The sequence below is a fragment of the Eptesicus fuscus genome, chromosome 24 (assembly GCF_027574615.1).
Source record: "Eptesicus fuscus isolate TK198812 chromosome 24, DD_ASM_mEF_20220401, whole genome shotgun sequence".
Taxonomy (NCBI): Eukaryota; Metazoa; Chordata; class Mammalia; order Chiroptera; family Vespertilionidae; genus Eptesicus; species Eptesicus fuscus.
The window spans coordinates 3,975,491-3,996,873 of NC_072496.1; the positions used below are offsets into that span (position 1 = coordinate 3,975,491).

Below are 21,383 nucleotides of genomic sequence, written 5' to 3' on the forward strand. Positions count from 1 at the left end.
AACTGAGGGTGCCAACGCTAAGGGCGGGGGGCACCGGGTCCCACCGAGGCCTCATTGCACAGGGACCGACAGGAGGAAGGAGCCGGTGATGTGCCCAACCCTGGAAGACCAGCCTGAGAACCAAAGGGCCGGCTTTAGGCCATGGAGGAGCAATCTCCGGGTGGAGACCTTGGGGGGGGAGCGGTCCCCTCTAGGGCCCAGCCAAGGAGCGCGCGGGGCTGCAGTGCCGCCCTCCGCGGCCAGGGGGCAGCACCGCCCGCCGGCGCGACCCCAGCGGTGCGCGCCGTCCCTCTTGGCGGCGCCGGCGGGGGCGGGCCCGCGGGGGTCCTCGCTGATTGGCTGCGGCGCGGGCGCTGCCATGTTGGCGGAAGCGGTGCCTCCCCGGCCGTGGAAATTGATCGTGGCTGCGGCCGCCGCGTCCGTCCGTGGGCGCCGCCTCCTGCTCCTGGGCCTCGCTCCGATCTGGGCGCTGAGAGGCGGCGGCCGGCGCGATGGAGAGAAGCCGGATGAACCTGCCCACGGGGCCGGACACGCTCTGCTTCGACAAGGACGAGTTCATGAAGGTACCGGGGCGCTTCTCCCCGGAGCCGGGCCGCGGGGGGCCGCCCCCCCTCTGCCCTCCGCCCGGGGCCTCCCCTCGGGCTCCGGCCCGCGTCCCCGCGCCGGGGACCTCGCTGCCCTTGGCAGGGAGTGAGTCTCTCGGCCGCAGGCCTGGCAGGTGCCGCCGGGAGAAGGCCCTTCTGTGAAATGGGGCGTATTGGGTGGAAAGGCCTGGAAGTTGTGAGCGCAGCGTCCAGTCCCTGTCCGTCCCTGGTCCCTGGTCCCGGGCAGCGCAGTCCGATGGCCGGGAGGGGGGACCAGCGTCCTGCCCCCGAAGATCAGGAATTCCGTCCTGAACAAATCGCTGAGCGCACGTGCCTCCCAGGATCGGGTCAGAAATAAAAGACCCCTAGTCTGAAAGCTTCTGGAATGAGACTTTTTTTTAAAAAAAGTGTATTATAAAAATATATCTTGATGGACTTCAGAGAGGAAGGGAGAGGGAGAGAGAGCTAGAAGCATGAATGATTGGAGAGAGAATCACGGATGGGCTGACCCCCGTGACCTCCTGGTTCATAGGTCACGCTCAGCCACCGAGCCAGGCCGGCCGGGCTGGAATGAGACATTTTAAAAAGAGTGGGATATTCTTTCTTTTTTTTAAAAAATATATATATATTTTATTGATTTTTATAGAGGGGAAGGGAGAGGGATAGAGAGTTATAAACATCGATCAGATCAGCTGCCTCCTGCACGCCCCCTACTGGGGATGGAGCCTGCAACGGAGGTCCATGCCCTTGACCTGAATGGAACCCGACCCTTCAGTCTGTGTCGGCGTGGTGGATGCTCTATCCACTGAGCCCAACTGGCGAGGGCAGAGTGGGATGTTCGTATAGGTGTTGCTGCAGTGCAGCAAAACACACCAGTCTCTCTTTCTCACGTTGCCCCGCCCTCTGGATGAGGGGAACAGGACGCGGGTGTGTGCAGGCGATTGTCCTCCTATATAATAAAAGCCTAGTATGCAAATTGTCCCCTCCACCTGGAGTTCAACCAGGTGTCGGCCGGCCAGGGGAAGGGAGGGAGGCCCTTGGCCTGCTGCAGCGGCGACAGCAGGTGGCCTGGGGAAGGGAGGGAGTACCAGCTGGCCACCGGCTACCGCTAGTGCACAAATTTCGTGCATTGGGCCTCTAGTAGGACATAGATCTACAGAGCGGAAGGGCCAGCTGAGACCGTTTTACTGGTAATAAAGGGTCTGCAGGCACGGCCTTGGAAGTGTTCGGGGTGTGACTCAGAGCTGCTCCGGTTGTATTTTCAGGAAGACTTCGACGTGGATCACTTTGTTTCTGACTGTCGGAAGCGAGTGCAGCTGGAGGAGCTGAGGGACGACCTGGAACTGTACTACAAGCTGCTGAAGACCGCCATGGTGGAACTCATCAACAAGGACTACGCAGACTTCGTCAACCTCTCCACAAACTTGGTAACCCAGACCCACACTTCCCGCAGCTGGTGTACTTACACCCACACCCACACTGCCGGCTCAGGTTTCTTCTTAAAAGTGCTGAGTATTTTAGAAATCTTTTCGTTGCTTTTTCCCCCCTGAGAAACTTAAAGAGATTACTAATCTCATTAATGTATATCAACAGATTGTTTTTTTAAATCTATAAGCAATATTTATGGCAAAATAACATTGGTTATTTAGCTAGTTGCTTAGCAGTATATGGTTATACAGAGAGTAACTACGTCTAGTAATGCTTTGATCATTAAGCAGATACTTCACTCTTACTCCTGCCTCTGATGTGTGTGTGCCAACGTGATTTTGCTTTTAGGTTGGCATGGACAAAGTCCTCAACCAGCTTTCCGTGCCTTTGGGACAGTTACGAGAAGAAGTTCTGGTAAGTCCCCGAATTCTATTGCACAGTCCACCATCAAGTATGCGAGGCTTGTGTCCTCCTGCAGGAATCGGTTGTTCAGGGGTCCATGACTCGCAACCACTGGGCCACACCGGCCCGGCTGTCCTGTTAATTCTCATTGTTTGCCTTACCTTCGTTTTGGACCTAATTTCTAACGATCCGCATACGTGGCTTGATCCTATGACCTCTCCCTTTTCCTGGCCCTCCTGTTCCTTCTTGCTTTCTAATATTCCCCAAACAACTTTACATCGTGGTATATGAGCACTTGAACATTCTTTAGTTCTCCAAAACGTATAGAATCTAGTCTGCCAGTAAGACCTTATCGGAATGAAGTCCTTCTAAGTCAACCCCCTCCTTTTTATTTCTACTTCTCTTTACAACGAAGCCTGCAGCGCCCAGGTGTACGCCTCCCCGCCCTAAGTATGTGGTACTCGGTTGTATCTTTCTACCTTCTGTCTTCTAATCTCCCCTCCACGCAGGTCAGCCTGCGCAGGTGTGGAACGCAAGTCCCACCTCCCGGCTAAACTGTCCTGTGCTCGGATTCAGACTGTCCTTTCCCTACCCTGACCATCTGTGACAGTCATTGTAGATTATTCTTTCGGCCATTAATCCTGTGTGACCCTAGCTTTATGTGTCATTTTGCCTCCAAATCAATAGCAGTTGTGTCTGAAACTTTGTATTTTGTCAATATCTGTATAATACGGGCCTGTAGATACTGGTATTGAATTCATCATGTAAATTAAGTTCATTTCTGTGGAATTGAATGAAATGTGTAAAATGTTATGAAACAATTTCAACAGTACATTTCCTTTCTGTTTTAGAGTCTCAGGTCATCTGTGAGTGAAGGAATTCGGGCGGTAGATGAACGGATGTCTAAACAAGAGGACATTAGGGGGAAGAAGGTACAGTACAATGTCATACAACACGTTACAGCCTGGACTGTGACAGACAGCACCTCGAGGGAAGGCACAATACATGTAGAACCAGTAGAGAGGCTCATTTAAGATGGGAAAAGGAAGGAAGGAATAAGAGTACAGAGCATGAGAAAGCAACGAAGTCCAGTTTCTTTCTTACAATGACCTTGCAATGGAATGGTGAGATATGCTTGTAGAAAGAAAGCCGGAATTAAGATTCGCATTCTTGCAAGTTCAGTGTTATATAGACATTCAAAATGTTGGGTGCTTAGGGTGCTCTCAAGAGTCTAAGTTGACTGTTGGCTTAGTATTTTCCTGCATTTAGCATGAGGAAGTTAGATAATTACGATTAAACGTCGTAACGTGTTCTTGCTTAATTTTAATAGATGTGTGTGTTGAGGCTTATACAAGTTATTCGATCGGTTGAGAAAATTGAGAAGATCTTAAATTCTCCGAGTTCTAAAGAGTCCTCTGCACTGGAAGGACACAGGTAACCATTCCTTACTGAGTCGCACATAAGCTAATGCTTCCCAGCGAGGCTAGCCTAGTGTGGATGCTACGGCTGCAGGCGGGGGGCTGTGCTCTCACTGCATGTTTCCCCCACCGATTGGTCGGCATCAGGCGGAGGCCGCCTCGGAAAAGCCAGCAGGTGCTTCCCTGCCGTTTGCTTTTCTCCTCTTGCTACTTAACTTCCTTTTGAGAGGGAGCGATGCTTTATAATGTGTGTTAGAAAAAAAAAAAAAAAGGGACTTACTAGACTCCGGAGAAGATACACGATGAATATCCTCTCGCTAGGACAGAGCATCTAAACCCCTGCTCTCTCAGCCATTCGGTAAATGGAAACGTAAAGGAAGCTGTTCTGAAGTATTTTATTTGTTCTCCTAGAAGATCAATTTGATTTGCTCAAGGAGACAACAGTATTTGGTGTTTGAGAGGTATTAGAGGTGCTTTATTTAGAAAAGGTGTGAATGATAGGAAAGGGCAAGAGGGGAGAAGGGAGGTTAAAGGTGAAGAAGGAGGTTAAAGGTGAATGGGAGAGCCTGGTGAAGGTGGTGGGAACAGACAGGATTGCACCCCACTGATCTGCTCCGGCTCCGGCTCCTGTCTGGCTCTGAGGCCCTGGCCACACAGCATCGGCTCATGTAACTTCCCCACTGCACCTACTACATGCTGTACCTGTGGCTCGTGGTGAAAATGACGGCACAGAGGATGCGTTAGCTTCCACCCTGGACCAGGAGGGTGTGGAACACTCGGGGGAAAGTTCTAGCACAGTGGTGCTCCAGGACCCCACTGCTAACCGAGTGGTGTGTTCTCTCGGAAATGAACACACGTCAGGAATCACGTTTCTGTCCTTGTCTCTACCAGCCCACTTCTGACTGGACAGATTTTGGAGAGAATCGCTACAGAATTTAACCAGTTACAGTTTCATGCTGTTCAAAGCAAAGGCATGCCTCTTTTGGACAAAGTCAGACCAGTAAGTGTTGTTTTCAGTTCTCACACATGGTGTCTAGGACTTGGCCAAATAATCTTGGTTTAACCTGGCAATGTCCTTGGTAGTTGTTGATCCACAGGGTTGTGAAGCTAGCTGTGAATTTTTTCTTCCTTTTTTTTCTTTTTTAGACCCCTGCTTCCTACGTGTCATGCATTATAGGTTTTGTTTAAAGACACAGGCATATTCTCTGAATTGCAAGAGTGAAGTGAATTGTGAATTTCATGTAATTTGACACTTTATATGACTTAGTCAGAGTTCATGTATCCAGAGCCCTTGACTACACGTTAAATCCATGTGTTTGTCAGATTTACTCTGTAGCTTAAGGGAAAAATAACTTTTTTCTCGTTCTTTAATTTTCTCTAACCTCGCCTTTGATGATGCAAAGGTTTACTGCTAAAGAGATTGTGGGGAGGGGGAGAGAGTCACTGTTAACCTTCAGGAAAGGTTAACGTGTTCATCTTACAGACATGATCTTCTAGCAGAATAAAGAGGTCACGTGTGTGTTTGAACTTCCAGGACTTGTTCCAGCCGGAGCTTTGCTCACTTACCTGTCTCCTTGCAGCGGATCGCGGGCATCACGGCCATGCTGCAGCAGTCGCTGGAGGGCCTCCTGCTGGAAGGGCTTCAGACGTCGGACGTGGACATCGTCCGCCACTGCTTACGGACGTACGCCACCATCGACAAGACCCGCGACGCGGAGGCACTCGTCGGTCAAGTTCTGGTGAAGCCATACATGGACCAGGTCTGTGCCTCTCGAGGTCTTGATTCCACCACCATTCACAGAGCGTTTACTCGGCTTCAGTACTTCACTGGGGGCGAGGCTCGATCGGAGAGCTCTCTGCAGAGGCGCGTGTCTACTGCAGTGTCAGGTGCAAAGAAAGGCTGGTCCCTGCTGGTGCAATCAGTGTGCGGGAATCAGCTTGCTCTCTTGTATTTTCTAGGTATGCCCCAGCCCAGGGATCATCTTAATTTAGTGGGGGTGAGGGGCTGGCCTAGGAAGAAAGTATGCAGCATCAGCATTTTTAGGTCAATTTTGTGGTATGTAAAGTATACGTCATAAAGTTACTAGACAGCAGTTTTGAACTGGTCTCGGGTTGAACAGAGCAGTCCAGCAGTGTGTGTGCCTGGTGGAGCATGTAGGGAATTATGAGCGTGGAAGTGAGATTTGGCCCGAAGTCTTCAAAGATGTGGAGGGTTGGCCAGGACAGAGACGTGAGGGAGGGAACATTCAAAGATGGAGGACTTTTCTAGGCAAATTGCCGAGGGAACTGCGCACGCTCATCCCAGGAACCGGTTTTGAGTGCAACGACTATTTACCTGCCATTTAGAAACATGTCAGCTGGGGAGGAGGGTGGGTTTTCTCAGTTCTTTTCTTTGTACTATATAGTTCATACGTCCCTTTTAGATGCTTTTTAAAAACGCTCTTTCTTGTAACAGGTGATTATAGAGCAGGTGGTTGAGTCTCATCCAAATGGCCTTCAGCTCATGTACAACAAGCTCCTGGAGTTTGTCCCTCACCATTGCCGCCTTCTTCGGGAAGTCACAGGCGGGGCCATGTCCAGGTACCTGTCTCCTGTGCTAGAGCGCACCTGGGTGTAATGGCTGCGCCTGCTGCCTGGTGCACGCTGATAAGGGGGTGCTAGAGCGCACCTGGGTGTAATGGCGCACCTGCTGCCTGGTGCACGCTGATAAGGGGGTGCTAGAGCGCACCTGGGTGTAACGGTGCACCTGCTGCCTGGTGCACGCTGATAAGGGGGTGCTAGAGCGCACCTGGGTGTAACGGTGCACCTGCTGCCTGGTGCACGCTGATAAGGGGGTGCTAGAGCGCACCTGGGTGTAATGGTGCATCTGCTGCCTGGTGCACGCTGATAAGGGGGTGCTAGAGCGCACCTGGGTGTAATGGTGCACCTGCTGCCTGGTGCACGCTGATAAGGGGGTGCTAGAGCGCACCTGGGTGTAATGGTGCACCTGCTGCCTGGTGCACGCTGATAAGGGGGTGCTAGAGCGCACCTGGGTGTAATGGTGCACCTGCTGCCTGGTGCACGCTGATAAGGGGGTGCTAGAGCGCACCTGGGTGTAATGGTGCACCTGCTGCCTGGTGCACGCTGATAAGGGGGTGCTAGAGCGCACCTGGGTGTAACGGTGCACCTGCTGCCTGGTGCACGCTGATAAGGGGGTGCTAGAGCGCACCTGCGTGTAATGGTGCATCTGCTGCCTGGTGCACGCTGATAAGGGGGTGCTAGAGCGCACCTGGGTGTAACGGTGCACCTGCTGCCTGGTGCACGCTGATAAGGGGGTGCTAGAGCGCACCTGGGTGTAATGGTGCACCTGCTGCCTGGTGCACGCTGATAAGGGGGTGCTAGAGCGCACCTGGGTGTAACGGTGCACCTGCTGCCTGGTGCACGCTGATAAGGGGGTGCTAGAGCGCACCTGGGTGTAATGGCGCACCTGCTGCCTGGTGCACGCTGATCCGGGTGCTAGAGCGCCCCTGGGTGTAATGGCCGCACCTGCTGCCTGGTGCACGCTGATAAGGGGGTGCTAGAGCGCACCTGGGTGTAATGGCGCACCTGCTGCCTGGTGCACGCTGATAAGGGGGTGCTAGAGCGCACCTGGGTGTAACGGTGCACCTGCTGCCTGGTGCATGCTGATAAGGGGGTGCTAGAGCGCACCTCGGTGTAATGGCTGCACCTGTTGCCTGGTGCACGCTGATAAGGGGGTGCTAGAGCGCACCTGGGTGTAATGGTGCACCTGCTGCCTGGTGCACGCTGATAAGGGGGTGCTAGAGCGCACCTGGGTGTAACGGTGCACCTGCTGCCGGGTGCACGCTGATAAGGGGGTGCTAGAGCGCACCTCGGTGTAATGGTGCACCTGCTGCCTGGTGCACGCTGATAAGGGGGTGCTAGAGCGCACCTCGGTGTAATGGTGCACCTGCTGCCTGGTGCACGCTGATAAGGGGGTGCTAGAGCGCACCTGGGTGTAACGGTGCACCTGCTGCCTGGTGCACGCTGATCCGGGGTGCTAGAGCGCACCTGGGTGTAATGGTGCACCTGCTGCCTGGTGCACGCTGATAAGGGGGTGCTAGAGCGCACCTGGGTGTAACGGTGCACCTGCTGCCTGGTGCACGCTGATAAGGGGGTGCTAGAGCGCACCTGGGTGTAACGGTGCACCTGCTGCCTGGTGCACGCTGATCCGGGGTGCTAGAGCGCACCTGGGTGTAACGGTGCAGCTGCTGCCTGGTGCACGCTGATAAGGGGGTGCTAGAGCGCACCTGGGTGTAATGGTGCACCTGCTGCCTGGTGCACGCTGATAAGGGGGTGCTAGAACGCACCTGGGTGTAATGGCTGCACCTGTTGCCTGGTGCACGCTGATAAGGGGGTGCTAGAGCGCACCTGGGTGTAACGGTGCACCTGCTGCCTGGTGCACGCTGATAAGGGGGTGCTAGAGCGCACCTGGGTGTAATGGCTGCACCTGCTGCCTGGTGCACGCTGATAAGGGGGTGCTAGAGCGCACCTGGGTGTAATGGCTGCACCTGCTGCCTGGTGCACGCTGATAAGGGGGTGCTAGAGCGCACCTGGGTGTAATGGTGCACCTGCTGCCTGGTGCACGCTGATAAGGGGGTGCTAGAGCGCACCTGGGTGTAACGGTGCACCTGCTGCCTGGTGCACGCTGATAAGGGGGTGCTAGAGCGCACCTGGGTGTAATGGTGCACCTGCTGCCTGGTGCACGCTGATAAGGGGGTGCTAGAGCGCACCTGGGTGTAACGGCGCACCTGCTGCCTGGTGCACGCTGATCCGGGGTGCTAGAGCGCACCTGGGTGTAACGGTGCACCTGCTGCCTGGTGCACGCTGATAAGGGGGTGCTAGAGCGCACCTGGGTGTAATGGCTGCACCTGCTGCCTGGTGCACGCTGATAAGGGGGTGCTAGAGCGCACCTGGGTGTAACGGTGCACCTGCTGCCTGGTGCACGCTGATAAGGGGGTGCTAGAGCGCACCTGGGTGTAATGGTGCACCTGCTGCCTGGTGCACGCTGATAAGGGGGTGCTAGAGCGCACCTGGGTGTAATGGCCGCACCTGCTGCCTGGTGCACGCTGGTAGGGGCTGACTTGTACATCTGGGCCCAGGACACCTCAGAGGTGCGGTGGCTTCTGCCCTAGAACGCAGCAGTGAAGTGAATATCGCAACAAAGCGAGTCACGTGGATTTTTTGGTTTCCCGGTGCATCTAAAAGTTACGGCACACCATGCTGTAGTTTGTGCAACAGCCTGATTTCTAAAAATAAACAGTGTACCTGCCTGAACTGTAAAATACTTCCTGCTGAAAAATGCTAACCGCCATCTGAGCCTTCGGCGACTCTTAATCTTTTTGCTGGTGGAGGGTCTTGCCTTCAGTTTGTAAAAAACGTGAGCGCAGTAGAATGAAGTACAATGAAATGAGGCTTACCTAGTCTCCGTTTGACTGATGATGGTGTGTTTGACTGCAGTTTTGCTCTTACCTTACAGTGAGAAGGGCAATACTGTTCCTGGATATGACTTTCTGGTGAATTCGGTCTGGCCAGAAATAGTACGAGGACTAGAGGAGAACTTGCCCTCCCTCTTTAACCCTGGGGACCCCGATGCATTTCACGAGGTACCTTTCCCTCCGTTCTGACTCTGGAAGATGTTAACCTGAGGCTTTAGAACTATCATGTTGTCTCCTGCGCAGGCGTGGCTCTGTGGTTGGGTCAGAACCACAATTTGAGTTTCTACGTGAGCACTTACCGTAAAACATACACATGGCTTTATTTGTGTAATAGTCCCGATGCTTTTGGGAGTGGGAATATTTTAATTTTAGAACATAAAGTAAAATTCCATCTAGATGCAATTGTGACTAGATGTACATCATTTTCTAAGTAAGAAAAAAAAAAAAGATCCTAGTACCATTAAAAGCCCTTTTCTTTGCAATTGTCCATGAAAAAATTAAGTTCTTATGCTTCTACTGTATAATTGTGAAGGAAAACTAAAACTACTATTGATTAGACTTTAAAGTGTATATAATTGTCCTATATAGTTTAAAAGATTAGGAGACCCTAAAATGTACTGTTTTCTTACAATCATGTTATCATTTAAAATATTTCATGGTTTAGATTTCAAAAGAAATTTATTTTTACTTTTAAAATCTAAAAAAAAAAGTATGTTGTATTTTATTGTATCGTGTTTTAAGGCACTTCTTCTGGAGAGACGATGAAAGCTGTACTGCTTAATCTACCGTCTCGTCCAGCTCCAGTGGACGGGGGGTGGGGTGGGGGTGGGGGGAGAGGGGTGCCCTAGAGAATGAGAGCTGTCACGTCAAGAGCTCGGCTCTACAGCATCTGGGTGTCCAGATGGACTGGCCACGGAAGACCTTGAGCCTGCCACGGGGCCACGTGGGCCTTGCCTGGTCTTTACGTGGGGACGGAGGGGCGGTCCCTCGGGGCCCTGTCGGCTCTGGAAGCTGTCATTCTGTGCTGCCCTCCTTTATCTCGGCCACCGTTCTAGTAGATGCCCCCAATCCGGGTGTTTGCCTGCAGTGCAAATGCCACGTGCCTGTTCTTATTCTAGAAATACACCATCAGCATGGGGTTTGTGAGAGCATTCGAACGGCAGTGTGGGTCCCAGGCCAGCGTGAGAAGACTGAGAGCGCACCCCGCCTATCACAGCTTCAACAACAAGTGGAACTTGCCTGTTTACTTTCAGATACGGTCAGTGGTTTATTCGCCTCCCGCCGCCACCTTTCTAAGAGAGAATTCCAAAAACAGATAAGGATGTTGCGGCCCCGTTAACAGCCTTTTCTTGGTGTCCATCATGCTATCCTTTGGGAAACAAAATTTCCAGGGAAATGTACAAGAAATAGGAATGTCAACATTATGGCTTGCATGATGAAAGATAAGGTTGCGTTTCTGGTAACCAGCGAGCTGAAAACACTGACTCGGAGCAGGCTGGACTCCAAGCCCAGCTTCACTCCCCCACATCCTCCTTCCTCCTGGGGGAGAGGGAGCAGGAGTCGACGGCAGCTCTTGCCTGCCGCTGTCCCTGTCTCGTCACCTGCCTCCACGAGTGGCCTGTCCCACAGCTGTCATTTGTGCTCATCTGGGACATGTCCCCTCAGCGGGCACGGGGAGGGGCATCGTGTTCTTTCCAGCGGGTTCTGTGTCCCGGTCACGAGAGTCCTGGGGTTTTCTTGGCTCCTTTGTAAACACTCGTCTCTGTTCTGGAAAGCCATGATGCTGTCGCCTGTGTCATGAGCGGCTGTCAGCTGCCCGAGGAGCTGGATGATAAGCACAGCCACATGGGTCCCACTAGGAAAGCAGATGGCGGCGGCCATCTATGCAGGCCCCCCGGATGAGGCCATGGTCATGCCGCCGTGGAATGGCAGTAACTAGAGCATTTTGGTTGAAAGGCTCTTTAAAGAATCCTAAGCTTTTTGTTTAGATGTTTTTATGCTTTCATTAATGGTGAGCTCGGAGGAACAGTTACAGAGAGGGAAATGGATTACGAATTAGGCACCTCGATTATAATTGCTCACCGCGATGGGAATGTGTGGAATCGCCTTTGATGATGAAACCACAGCTTTCGGAATGTTAGTCAGGCGCGCTTTCACATGCGTGCAGTCCTGTGTTTTATGCTTCACTTGTCTGGCTACATCATCATGCAGCTTATCTTGTGGGAGGAAAGTAAGGACTTGCCCCTGTGAGGTGGTCATGGACGGCATTGGAGAGGTTTGATGGCCGGCATCTGGCCTGGGCAGGAAGCCCTTTGCTTCATGAACAGAGTTGAAAACGGTGAAGCGTCATTTGACAGGCTAAGGCTAAGGCTAAGGCTAAGGCTGCCCCGGAAGTACTGTTGACATTTGGCCGGTTCTTTTGTCGTCCAGGCCTGGAGTTAGATGCTGTCAGAGCACATCCTCCTCTCTACTGCCTGCAAACTCCTCTTTTTTTCTTCTTCTTTACTTTTCTTTTTTAAAAAAAATATATATATACATTTTTATTTCAGAGGATGCTGTATATGGAGAATGAGAGAGAATCATTGATCGGCTGCCTCCTGCAGGCCCCACACTGGGGATGGAGCCGCAACCCGGGCATGTGCCCTGACCGGGAATCGAACCGTGACCTCCTGGTTCACAGGTCGATGCTCAACCACTGGGCCACTCAGGCCAGGCAAACCCCCCTTTTCTATCGTTTCCCAGGCCCCGCGCCCCGTGCTTAGGGATCTTGCACTGTCACCATGTCCCGGCACGGCCCTGGGCTGTTGTGTACAAATATTTTTCCGATATGGAACTTGCTCTCAATACATTTGTTTTTCCGTTAAAAAATAAACTCAAGTAATACTTCGTAGGACTCTCCTATTGATTTTTATCAGGTGTTGGATTGTTTACCCCGAATTATGACATAGAATCCTGCAAACATGGCTGGGGTCAGAGTTGCGCTGTTATCTGACTCACCTTGGGGTCATTTGAAGGAAGTTTCAAAACCAGTGGGATGGGACTGTTTGGCATGTCGCTCAGGAGAAGTATTCCCATTGCACTCTTAGTCACAGGTGTGTGCGCCTGCATCCGACGATGCGTATACCCCACCCCGCCACCGTTCTTGTACTCTGTCGTGTGTGTGTAACACTTGGCGTTTGTGTCTCTGTCTGCTACGTCTTCCAGTTCTCCCCTGCCTCCTCCTCTTAAGGAGCCCGGGATGGCACCCCGATAACCCAGGATCCTGTCCTCACCTCAGGGTCTCATTAATCCCATCTGCAAAGCCCCCTGAGCCGCATGAGGTCACGGCCACAGGCTCCAGGGATTAGGACCTGGGTGTCTTTGGGGCCGTTACTCAGCCGCCCTCCGTGGCCCCAGGTGGAGGAAGTCCCGGGTACTAGGAAGAAGGGAGAATGGACAGGGAACGGGCAACAGCGGCAGAAATACTCATTTGCGCTCTTGTTTTATCCCAGATTCAGAGAAATCGCGGGATCCTTAGAAGCAGCCCTGACAGATGCCCTGGAAGACGCTCCAGGTAATGCCTTAGGTGGTAGATGACAGATGTCCTGCGGGAGCACGGAGCTCACCATCTAGACCCTGATCCCGAGGGCCCTGTCCCCCTTTCCTGGGATCCAGGAAGCTGGCCCTTAAAGACTTACTGTGACTGGCCTTTTTAAGAGACAAAAGAAATCAGATATTGTGGTTTCCATGGTTTCCTGCTTTGTAGAGATAATAAGGGGGCTGCTGTAAGAATACAGGGAGCAGCCCTCATATGTGGGTTCCTGAATATCACATGCAAAGGGGCAGAGCCAAGTGATCAGCCCTTTTTATAGCAAACTGGCTCTGCGCTGCCTTCTTCCCAGGATCCCGATGGCCCTTCCCTCCCTGGGGAGTCACACCTGGGGCTGGGCCCCCAGAGCGCAGGGCACAGTTCTGCCACGTGGGGCAGGTGGCGCTGGTGGGATGCAGGCTTTCCAGCCGTGTCTGCGGTCCTTCCAGCCCCAGTCCTGTGAGCAAGTAAAGCGGTTCCTGTTGGATGACAGCTGTTGACTAAGACTGTCAGTCACTCACAGAACACGGGTTGTGTCTGTAGCCACGTGGTCTGGCTGCTGCACTGTTTCTGTCCTGCACTCCGTGGTCTGAAAGTTAGTTCTCACTCGTCTTTGCCAAAAATGCTCAAGCGCAGTGAACGTCCTACATACAAATGTTGTGATCAGGTAGGGCAGAGAAGGTGACGAATGAAACAGGACAAATTCAAAACCAAAGTTTAAACCCTTGCAAGTGACGGCCACTTTGACTCGGGTTTGCTGATTTGGTATAAAGCACTTCTTAACTATTTCTGAATGCTGTATACGGTTAATAGTCATCGAACCCTGGGAGGTGGAATCGTGTGAAATGAGAAAATGCACCACTGAGCGGGGTCGCTGACCATAACCCCCGGATCACACACCGAAGACACCAGATTGCAGCCCCGATTTGACGGAGGCGCCTGCCTTCGCGTGTGCTTTCTGTGCAGCCGGAAGCTCCTACTGCCTGCTGGCTTCTCACAGGACGTGGAGCTGCCTGCAGAGGTGCTGGTCGGAGCAGATGTTCCTGCCGTCGCTGGCGCATCGGCTGTGGAGACTCACGCTGCAGGTTTTGGCGCGGTACTCCGTGTTCATCAGCGAGGTGAGCTTTATAGGCCACATGGCTTTAAAGATACACTGAGCTGCTAAGTGCACTGAGATCGAAAAGGCCATGTTGCCGTGAGAGGTGGGTTTGATGGTAGACGCTAGCATTTCCCATGACTTGGCCCACGTATGTAAGTCTCAAGGCGCTTCCTGGTGGAGACGTGTGTAACCATTGAAATCCTGTTCCAGCTCCTGCTCAGGCCCATCTCGAATGAGAGCGCCAAGGACGTTAGGAAACCTCTGGGAACTGGTAGCAAAGACGCTCCCGCTGCCCAGGGGAACAGCGAGGACCCGGGCAGTGGTCCTTCCGAGGCGAAGCCCGCAGCATCCGTCTCCAGCACGCAGCTCGTGCACGCGGCCGCCGACCTGGCCCAGCTGCAGGAGCAGGTAAGCCCGTGTCCCCGGATGCCACGTGCCGACACTGACAGCAGCCACAGGGTTGCAGACCCGCGGGCCCAGGCCCCTCAAGAGACACCTCCTGCATCTCCCCTCTTCCAGCCTTCCCTGGCAGCCGCTCTTCCTCCTCCCTTCCGGCCGGGTCTGCCTCCGGCTTTTCCTGGGATGGCGTCCCAGCTCAGTGCAAGCGGGCTCCAGCTCTTTTTCATCAGCAACTTCCTGTGCAGCCCGATCGGCGGTGGGCTGGATTTTAATGATTTCCATTCAAGCACCCAAATATTTCTTAGTCACATTCACTCTTCAGCTCTATTTTGAAAGCCCGGAACTATTAATTCTCTCTCTGTTTCTGCACCTGCCCCATGGTTTTGCTTTTATTAAGAGAACTTGGTGGGTCAATTTGGGTTTACATCCTCTGATGCATAATTGTGCTTTCCTCCAGTTTAAATACTTTGTGACCCTCCAGCAGATACTGTATGTTTTGAGCACGAACATGATCTTTTTGTGAGCTTTTTGGGGCGGGGGAGCCCCGGAATAGAAAGCGATGTTAGTTCTCGGGGCGTGGGAACAGCCACGCAGCTGCTGCCTCCCGTGTGGGAGCTTTTCCCGGGAAGGTTCTCGCTGAGGATTTTGCTTGCTTCTGATGAGAGGCGCCGAGCGTCCCGAGTTGGGTTTTATCCTTCATGACCGCGTCCTAGAGAGCACAGATGCAAAGGGACTTGCCTCTTACTTGGCCTTAAAAAGTAGCTGCATCCTAACCTGCACGTTTATTTCAGCTCCCGGAACTCTTGGAAACCATCCGGCCCAAACTGGAGATGATCGGCTTTAAGAATTTTTCTTCTATCTCAGGTAAAAACCAATCTTCAGACTTAGCACATCTGTGAATAAGAAATAAGTTAGAATACAATGTTAGAGGCTGGATGCATTTCAGCTCCCATTCTCTGTAGCTGTAAACCCCTAGTGTTTCTCTGTTGTGTGATTATAACTTCCCTCGGTGGGCAGTGGGGTTCCATGCTGGCCATTTGATTTGATGCGTTGTTGTACTCTCTAAACACCATGGCAGCATTTAAAGTAACAGTCACACCGGCCTGGGTAGAGTGACTGAGCTCAGTCTGTGTGTCACAGCCGCCCTGGAGGACTCGCGGCTGTCCCTGTCGGCCCGCGTGCCCGCCCTCAGTGCCAGGATCGTCCAGGACCTGAGTGAGTCCTGCTTCGGTTACCTGAAAAGCGCCCTGGAGGTGCCCCGCCTTTACCGAAGGACCAACAAGGTCGGCGCCATTCCCTGCGGAGAACTGTGAGGCGGGGGAGGTGGCAGGAGAGCCAGGCGGGGGAGGAGCAGGAGAGAGAGGTTGGGGGAAACGGAGGCGCCCTCCCTCTCCTCCGAGGAGCTCGGGTTTGGGGTCGCGCCCTCACCAGGAAGCGTGCGGGTGTGCGGATCTCAGAACGGGTGCATGACCAGGATCCTTTGACCTTGAGGTTTGAACGACGTCCTCTCTCTCGTTTTCTCTGTGCATCTCCCCCCCGCCCACCGCCACCCCCCAGGAGGTGCCCACGACCGCCTCCTCCTATGTGGACAGCGCTCTGAGGCCGTGCCACCAGCTGCGCAGCGGGCACCAGGACAAGCTGCGGCCGGAGCTAATCCAGCAGTGGCTGCAGGACGCGCTCTCGGAGAGCACGCACAGGTGAGGACCTCGTGGGGGCCGCGTCCGAGGCCGCTGAGCCATCAGAGGGCGGCGAGGCGGGGACACCGTCATGGCTGCGTTGCTGGACCAAGCAGGGCGGCCCGGTCGCTGCCCATCTGAGTGGGTGGCCGCGCTGTGCTCGCTGCACTCCCCTGCCGAGGCTCTGTCTGTCCTGGCCTCTCCCAGTCACACACCTTCAGGGCCCACCCCCGCCCCGGGCCTGCCTTTCCTGTCCTGGGCACCATCTCCTGCAGGCGTCATTCTGTACGTCCAGTCACTGTTTTCCTGGGAGGTCCTTTCTCCTCGCTCTGTCGATCCAAAATGGTGTGAGTCATGCCACGTGGTCAGAGAGCTCACAGTGGGGAGACTGTTGGACTGAGGAAAGGGGGTGTCCACAGCCCACAGCCCGTGCCAGGGCGAGGAGGTCTCAGCCACGGGTGGACGGCTCATCTCTCATTCAGTCTGCTCTGCCCAGGAGCCCACGCTGACTGCGCCGGGCCTGTGACTCCGTTTTGTTGTTGAGTTTTGTTCAGATATTAATTTGGCCATAGTATTGTGTTTATTTCAGTTACTTAGGAGTTAAGTGGATTTGTGGGCTCATTTCAAACATCACAATGAATTCTAATATGATTTCTGTGTAAATGCCAAGTAATCAGCTTGTAAACAGAGTCTTTAAATGTAACTCATTCATCATTTGGACGGTGCATGGAGACTGTGTGAGGAGTTTTATTAAAATCTTGACACGCTTTCACTCCTTAAAAGACGAACTTCCCAGAACTGATGGTAAGTGAACTTGAAGCTGCTTTGGGGGAATGCGCTGCAGATGCTCACGCAGCGGAAGACACACAGCTTGGCCCGTGACTTCCTCGGAGTGGCCAGGACTGACATTTTGAATAAAATCCATGTACATGTTTCTTAAGTTCGGAGGGAGTGCAGTGCTAGGCAGGCCATTTTCTTTCAGTCTTAAAAACATTGAATATTTACCAAGGATTTTTTTTTGTTTTTTTTTGGAAGTGAATTTTTATCTTAAAAATTGTTTTTCTTTTTTTGGGCCACATTGCCAGAGTGCGTTTGTGCTCCATGCCAGCGTCTGTTACACCCGTAACGTGTCTCGTGCTCTAGGTTCTATGAAACCGTGTCCGACGTCCTGCACTCCGTCAAGAAGATGGAGGAGAGCCTGAAACGGCTCAAACAGGCCCGGAAATCCTCCCCCGCCAACCCCGGCGGGTCCAGCGGCGGCGGCATGAGCGACGACGACAAAATCCGGCTGCAGCTGGCCTTGGACGTGGAGTACTTGGGGGACCAGGTAACCGAGTCCTGAGGGTCAGCTGGGGGTTCACGCGAGCCCGGAGGTGCCGTCGAGGGGCCTGGAGGCCGTTCCCTCACACTGGGAGAAGGGCCGGGGCCCCAATTACTTGAAGTCGGAATATTTGCGCCTGGGAATGATGGGAAAGAAGAGAGAGAACAGTGCTGAAATCGAGGTTGTGAGACCCAGTGGGCTGATCATTTGTGCGGTTGGCATCTGCGTGGCCAGCGTGTTCGTGTCCGAGAAGCTGCCGGGGCAGCACTCACAGGGCGTGTCCCCTGATCACTGCGTGGAAAGTGCCCGGTGGGACGTCGGGGCCAGGCCCTGGTCTGAAATATCAGTGCGTTTGGCTCAGAGTAACCAGAGAGCACTGCCCCCCCCCCCCCCCGCCCCTGCCGTGATGCGTGAGAACCGGTCTGAGCGCAGCTTCCCGTAGGCGGTAGCGCAGGTGTTAGAGGGCGGCGTGTGGGTGACTGACCGCGCCCGTCTCCCTTAGGGGCAGCGGGCTCCACGCAGGCCCTTCTTTGGAGTCAGAGGTGACCCCTCGAGGGTCATCCAACTTCGATGCTCAGAAAGGGGCCCTTACCCTGCTCAGCATCAGAGGGCGGCGGGTGACTACGGCGCGAGGTCCTCGGGCCGGTCTCAGGAGCCCGCGCTGGGGAAGAAGACGTGACGCTGGCATTTCCGTCCGCAGGGCCTGGGGTCCCCGCTCACAAGGAGCCTCCCACATCAGGGCGCCACTGGGGCTGGCGTTCTCTGCCCTGGGGCGGATGAGAGAGCCTGCCCAGTGCGGGCGTGCTTGTATCGCCCCAGAGAAACTTAGTCGTCTGCAGCCAGGGACGTGGTCGTGAAGCCATGAGGACCGAATCAGCAGCAGGAAGAAAGGAGATGAGGGGGAGGAGGAGGGGGAGGGGGAAGGAAATAGGGAGCCCCGCCCCAGTCCCAGAGCGACCTCAGCTCTAACAAGTCCCGAGTAGACGGCGCGGACCCTCCCAGATCTCACCGAGCGAGGGTGTGCGTGTCCTGTTGCTGAGCCCCATGGGAACGCGCTGTGCCTTCTCTGTTACCAAGGAATTCACAGGAGACGCTGTGCCCGCGTTTCCGTCCATCAGGTTGTGAGAAAGGGCTGTGGACTGGTTACAAAAGGAAGGCCTGTCCTTTGTGGAGACCTCTCCACTGGAAAAGCCGCTCATTGATCCTTCCTGTCGGTGGGCTGGCCTGCCAGCCTGCCAGAGGCTCTCCTGCTGGGCTCGGATGGGGTGGGTGGGGGTAAACTCACACGCTGGCTCTTCGGATGCCAAGCGTCTGGCCCAGCAGTGGGGTTTGGCAGTAAGCGCGTCCTTTGCTCTGAAAGGAACAGGCACGCTGCCGTTCTCGGGGAGCTGCCTCCGCACGGGATGAGGGGGGCTCCATTTGCCACAGGCTCTCCTGTCCCTCACGTCGAGTGTCTGACCCGTTCTCGTGGCCGTTGCAGATACAAAAGCTGGGCCTGCGCACCGAGGACGTCAGAAGCTTCCCGGCCCTCGCAGAGCTGGTGGCTGCCGCCAAGGACCAGGCGGCCGTGGAGCAGCCCTAGGCGCCGGGGCCCCGGGAGCGGAGAGCTGGGCCTGGAGCTGAAGGAGCCGGACGCACCAGGACGGGGCCCTGCTCTCGCCTCAGCCTCGGCCTCGGCCTCAGCCAAGCGCTTCCCGGGCCGGCACCCGCCCGCACCTCTGGGTCCTCCTTCACCCAGAAAGAACACTACGCCTTCCGTTGTACGGAAGATCCTTTTTAAGACATTTGACACTTTCTACTCTAGTGTACAGAGCAGATGATTTTATTTTTGTTGTAGATCTTGGTGAGGAAGAGCTGATTTCTAGTCGACGATGGAAGTGAATGTCTGTGTACGACGCTAGGAGGGGTGTCCCTGCCCCTGCGTCCGGGCGGCCTGCTGGCAGCCCCGGAGTGAGCGCACGGCTCCTCGTCACGCTCTTCCCGACTCTGTCAGAGCCAGAGCCCTCGGAGGATTTATTTTCTAAATAAAAGAAGTGTCTGCCTAGAGCGCGCGTAGCTCTCTGTGAGGAGGGTCCTGTCCATCACAGATGCGTCCTCGGACGGCTGGGAGTGGGTCCATGACGAGCTGATCCCGGGTGGGGGTCAGGGTGGGGTGCTGAGGGGCAGAGAGCTGGGAATCTTGGGGAAGGACCCAGAGCGTGTGGGTGGTCTCTGACCCGCACCCTCACGCACCTGCACACTGTGCTGAGCGGTGGCATCTGTCCTCAGCACCACAGTGACAGGAGGCGGTGTGCGGGGTCTTCTGGCCCCGGGGGAGGGGGGACACGCCCTCACGGGACCAGGGCAGACCTACCGCAGAGCCACACCTGTTCAGGTGGGGTGTTGCTGCCAAATGAGAAACAAAAATCGGTTTTCTAAACTCGGAAAAGGGTGTGGGGCCTCGGGACTTCTCGGGGCCGTGGGACACCCCGCCACCTGGGTTCCCGGGCTCCTGGGCTCCTGGGCTCCTGCCCACGAATCGCCGATGAGGTGACTAGTTGCTGAGTAAGTGCCTCATCTACCGGGCACACACTCTGCAACCCAGGAGGACTTGGAATGCAGTGGAGAAATGTTTTAAGAAAAACCCTTGGGCCCAGCCAGCGTGGCTCAGTGGTTGCGTGTCAACCTATGAACCAGGAGGTCACGGTTCGATTCCCGATCAGGGCACAGGCCCGGGTTGCAGGCTCCATCCCCAGTGTGGGGCGTGCAGGAGGCAGCCCATCCATGATTCTCTCTCATCATTGATGTTTCTATCTCTATCCCCTTTCCCTTCCCCTCTGAACTCAATTTTTGAAAAAATTCAAAAGGAAAAAGAAAAACCCTTAGAATGAAGCCTTCTGTGCTAAGTAATCTGCGGGATGTTGGGATTTTGTATCCTTGGGACGTCCTGACCCAAATTCCCGTTCATAGAAATCCTGGGAACAGAGACCAGCGGTCGGTTGGCAGCGACTTCCTCTTGGCAGCGGCCGAAGCGCAGCCACCCGCCGAGCAGAGAACCGTCAGTACCAGTGTCCTCTCCCGCTAGCTGGCCGTGGCGGTGCCAGCTCACGTGCTCAGTCCCCCAGGGCGACTTCAGGACGGCATCCCAGGTGGCGACGCGGGCTCCCTGCTGCGTCCCCACGCCCAGCACACGGACGGTCACTCCCCGTAGGAAGGAAGGCCCAGAAAACAGCACCTTCAACTTCTAAGGATGGCTACGCGCAGGCCCCGCCTCCCGTGGGAATGCCGTCCAAAGTATGCTCAGAGCCCTGCTGGGTGGCTCAGTGGTTAGAGCAGCGCCCCGCTACACCAAGGTTATGGGTTCGATCAGGGTACATACCAGAGTCAACCCATGAATGCAGAAATAAGTGGAGCAATAAATCAGTCTCTCTCTCTCTCCCTCCCACCAATTTAAAACATTTAAAAAGAGAGAAGAAAAAAAAAATATGACTCCGAGTCCCTGTGTGTCTGCTCGATGACATGTATTTGTTCTGCTCAGTGAGAGAGAGAGTCTTTCCTTCTTGCTCTTTGTTGTAAGATTTATTAGTAGCAGGATAACCAGCCACGAGGTTACATTCTCACACATTCAGGCGCTGGCGTTTTCCAAAACTCCCACGCGCCGCGGGAAAGAAAAACGGGGAAACCAAGAAGAACGCGGGCTCCCCCTCCATAGGCTGCACCCCCCCCCCCCAGGGCCGTGCGGGGCAGGGGTCTCACCCCTAAACCCAGTGTCCGTTCCCAGTGAAAGAGGAAGCGACGATTGCGTTCACACACAGGCTGGTCTGGGCAAGCTCTTTCCGGAACAGTCATCCTGAGCTGAACTCTGGTTCTAACCCCCCCCACACCCATCCCCCCAGGTCCCCCCTAAACCTGAGGCCTGGAGGCCGCTGCGCCCGCCGCCCCGGAGAAAGGCTGCTCTCGGCTCCTGGCTGGCTCGTGGGGAGACGAAGTGGAAGGCGGTGCTGACAAGCTGGTGCCGCTGCATGGGCCGGGCCG

At 54.6% G+C, this 21,383-nt stretch overlaps 1 protein-coding gene across 1 annotated transcript; it reads left to right on the forward strand.

The window, feature by feature from the left end:
- Window positions 1-375: 375 nt before the first annotated feature.
- On the forward strand, window positions 376-19,413 carry COG2 (component of oligomeric golgi complex 2). The gene is made up of 18 exons (XM_054713031.1): window positions 376-563; window positions 1,850-2,011; window positions 2,361-2,426; window positions 3,266-3,346; window positions 3,745-3,848; window positions 4,724-4,832; window positions 5,413-5,592; window positions 6,288-6,412; window positions 9,348-9,474; window positions 10,425-10,564; window positions 12,798-12,859; window positions 13,841-13,992; window positions 14,184-14,381; window positions 15,164-15,236; window positions 15,513-15,655; window positions 15,930-16,069; window positions 17,192-17,375; window positions 18,850-19,413. The coding sequence occupies exons 1-18, from the start codon at window positions 492-494 to the stop codon at window positions 18,949-18,951; spliced, it is 2,220 nt and encodes a 739-aa protein (XP_054569006.1). The 5' UTR covers window positions 376-491; the 3' UTR covers window positions 18,952-19,413.
- Window positions 19,414-21,383: the final 1,970 nt, after the last annotated feature.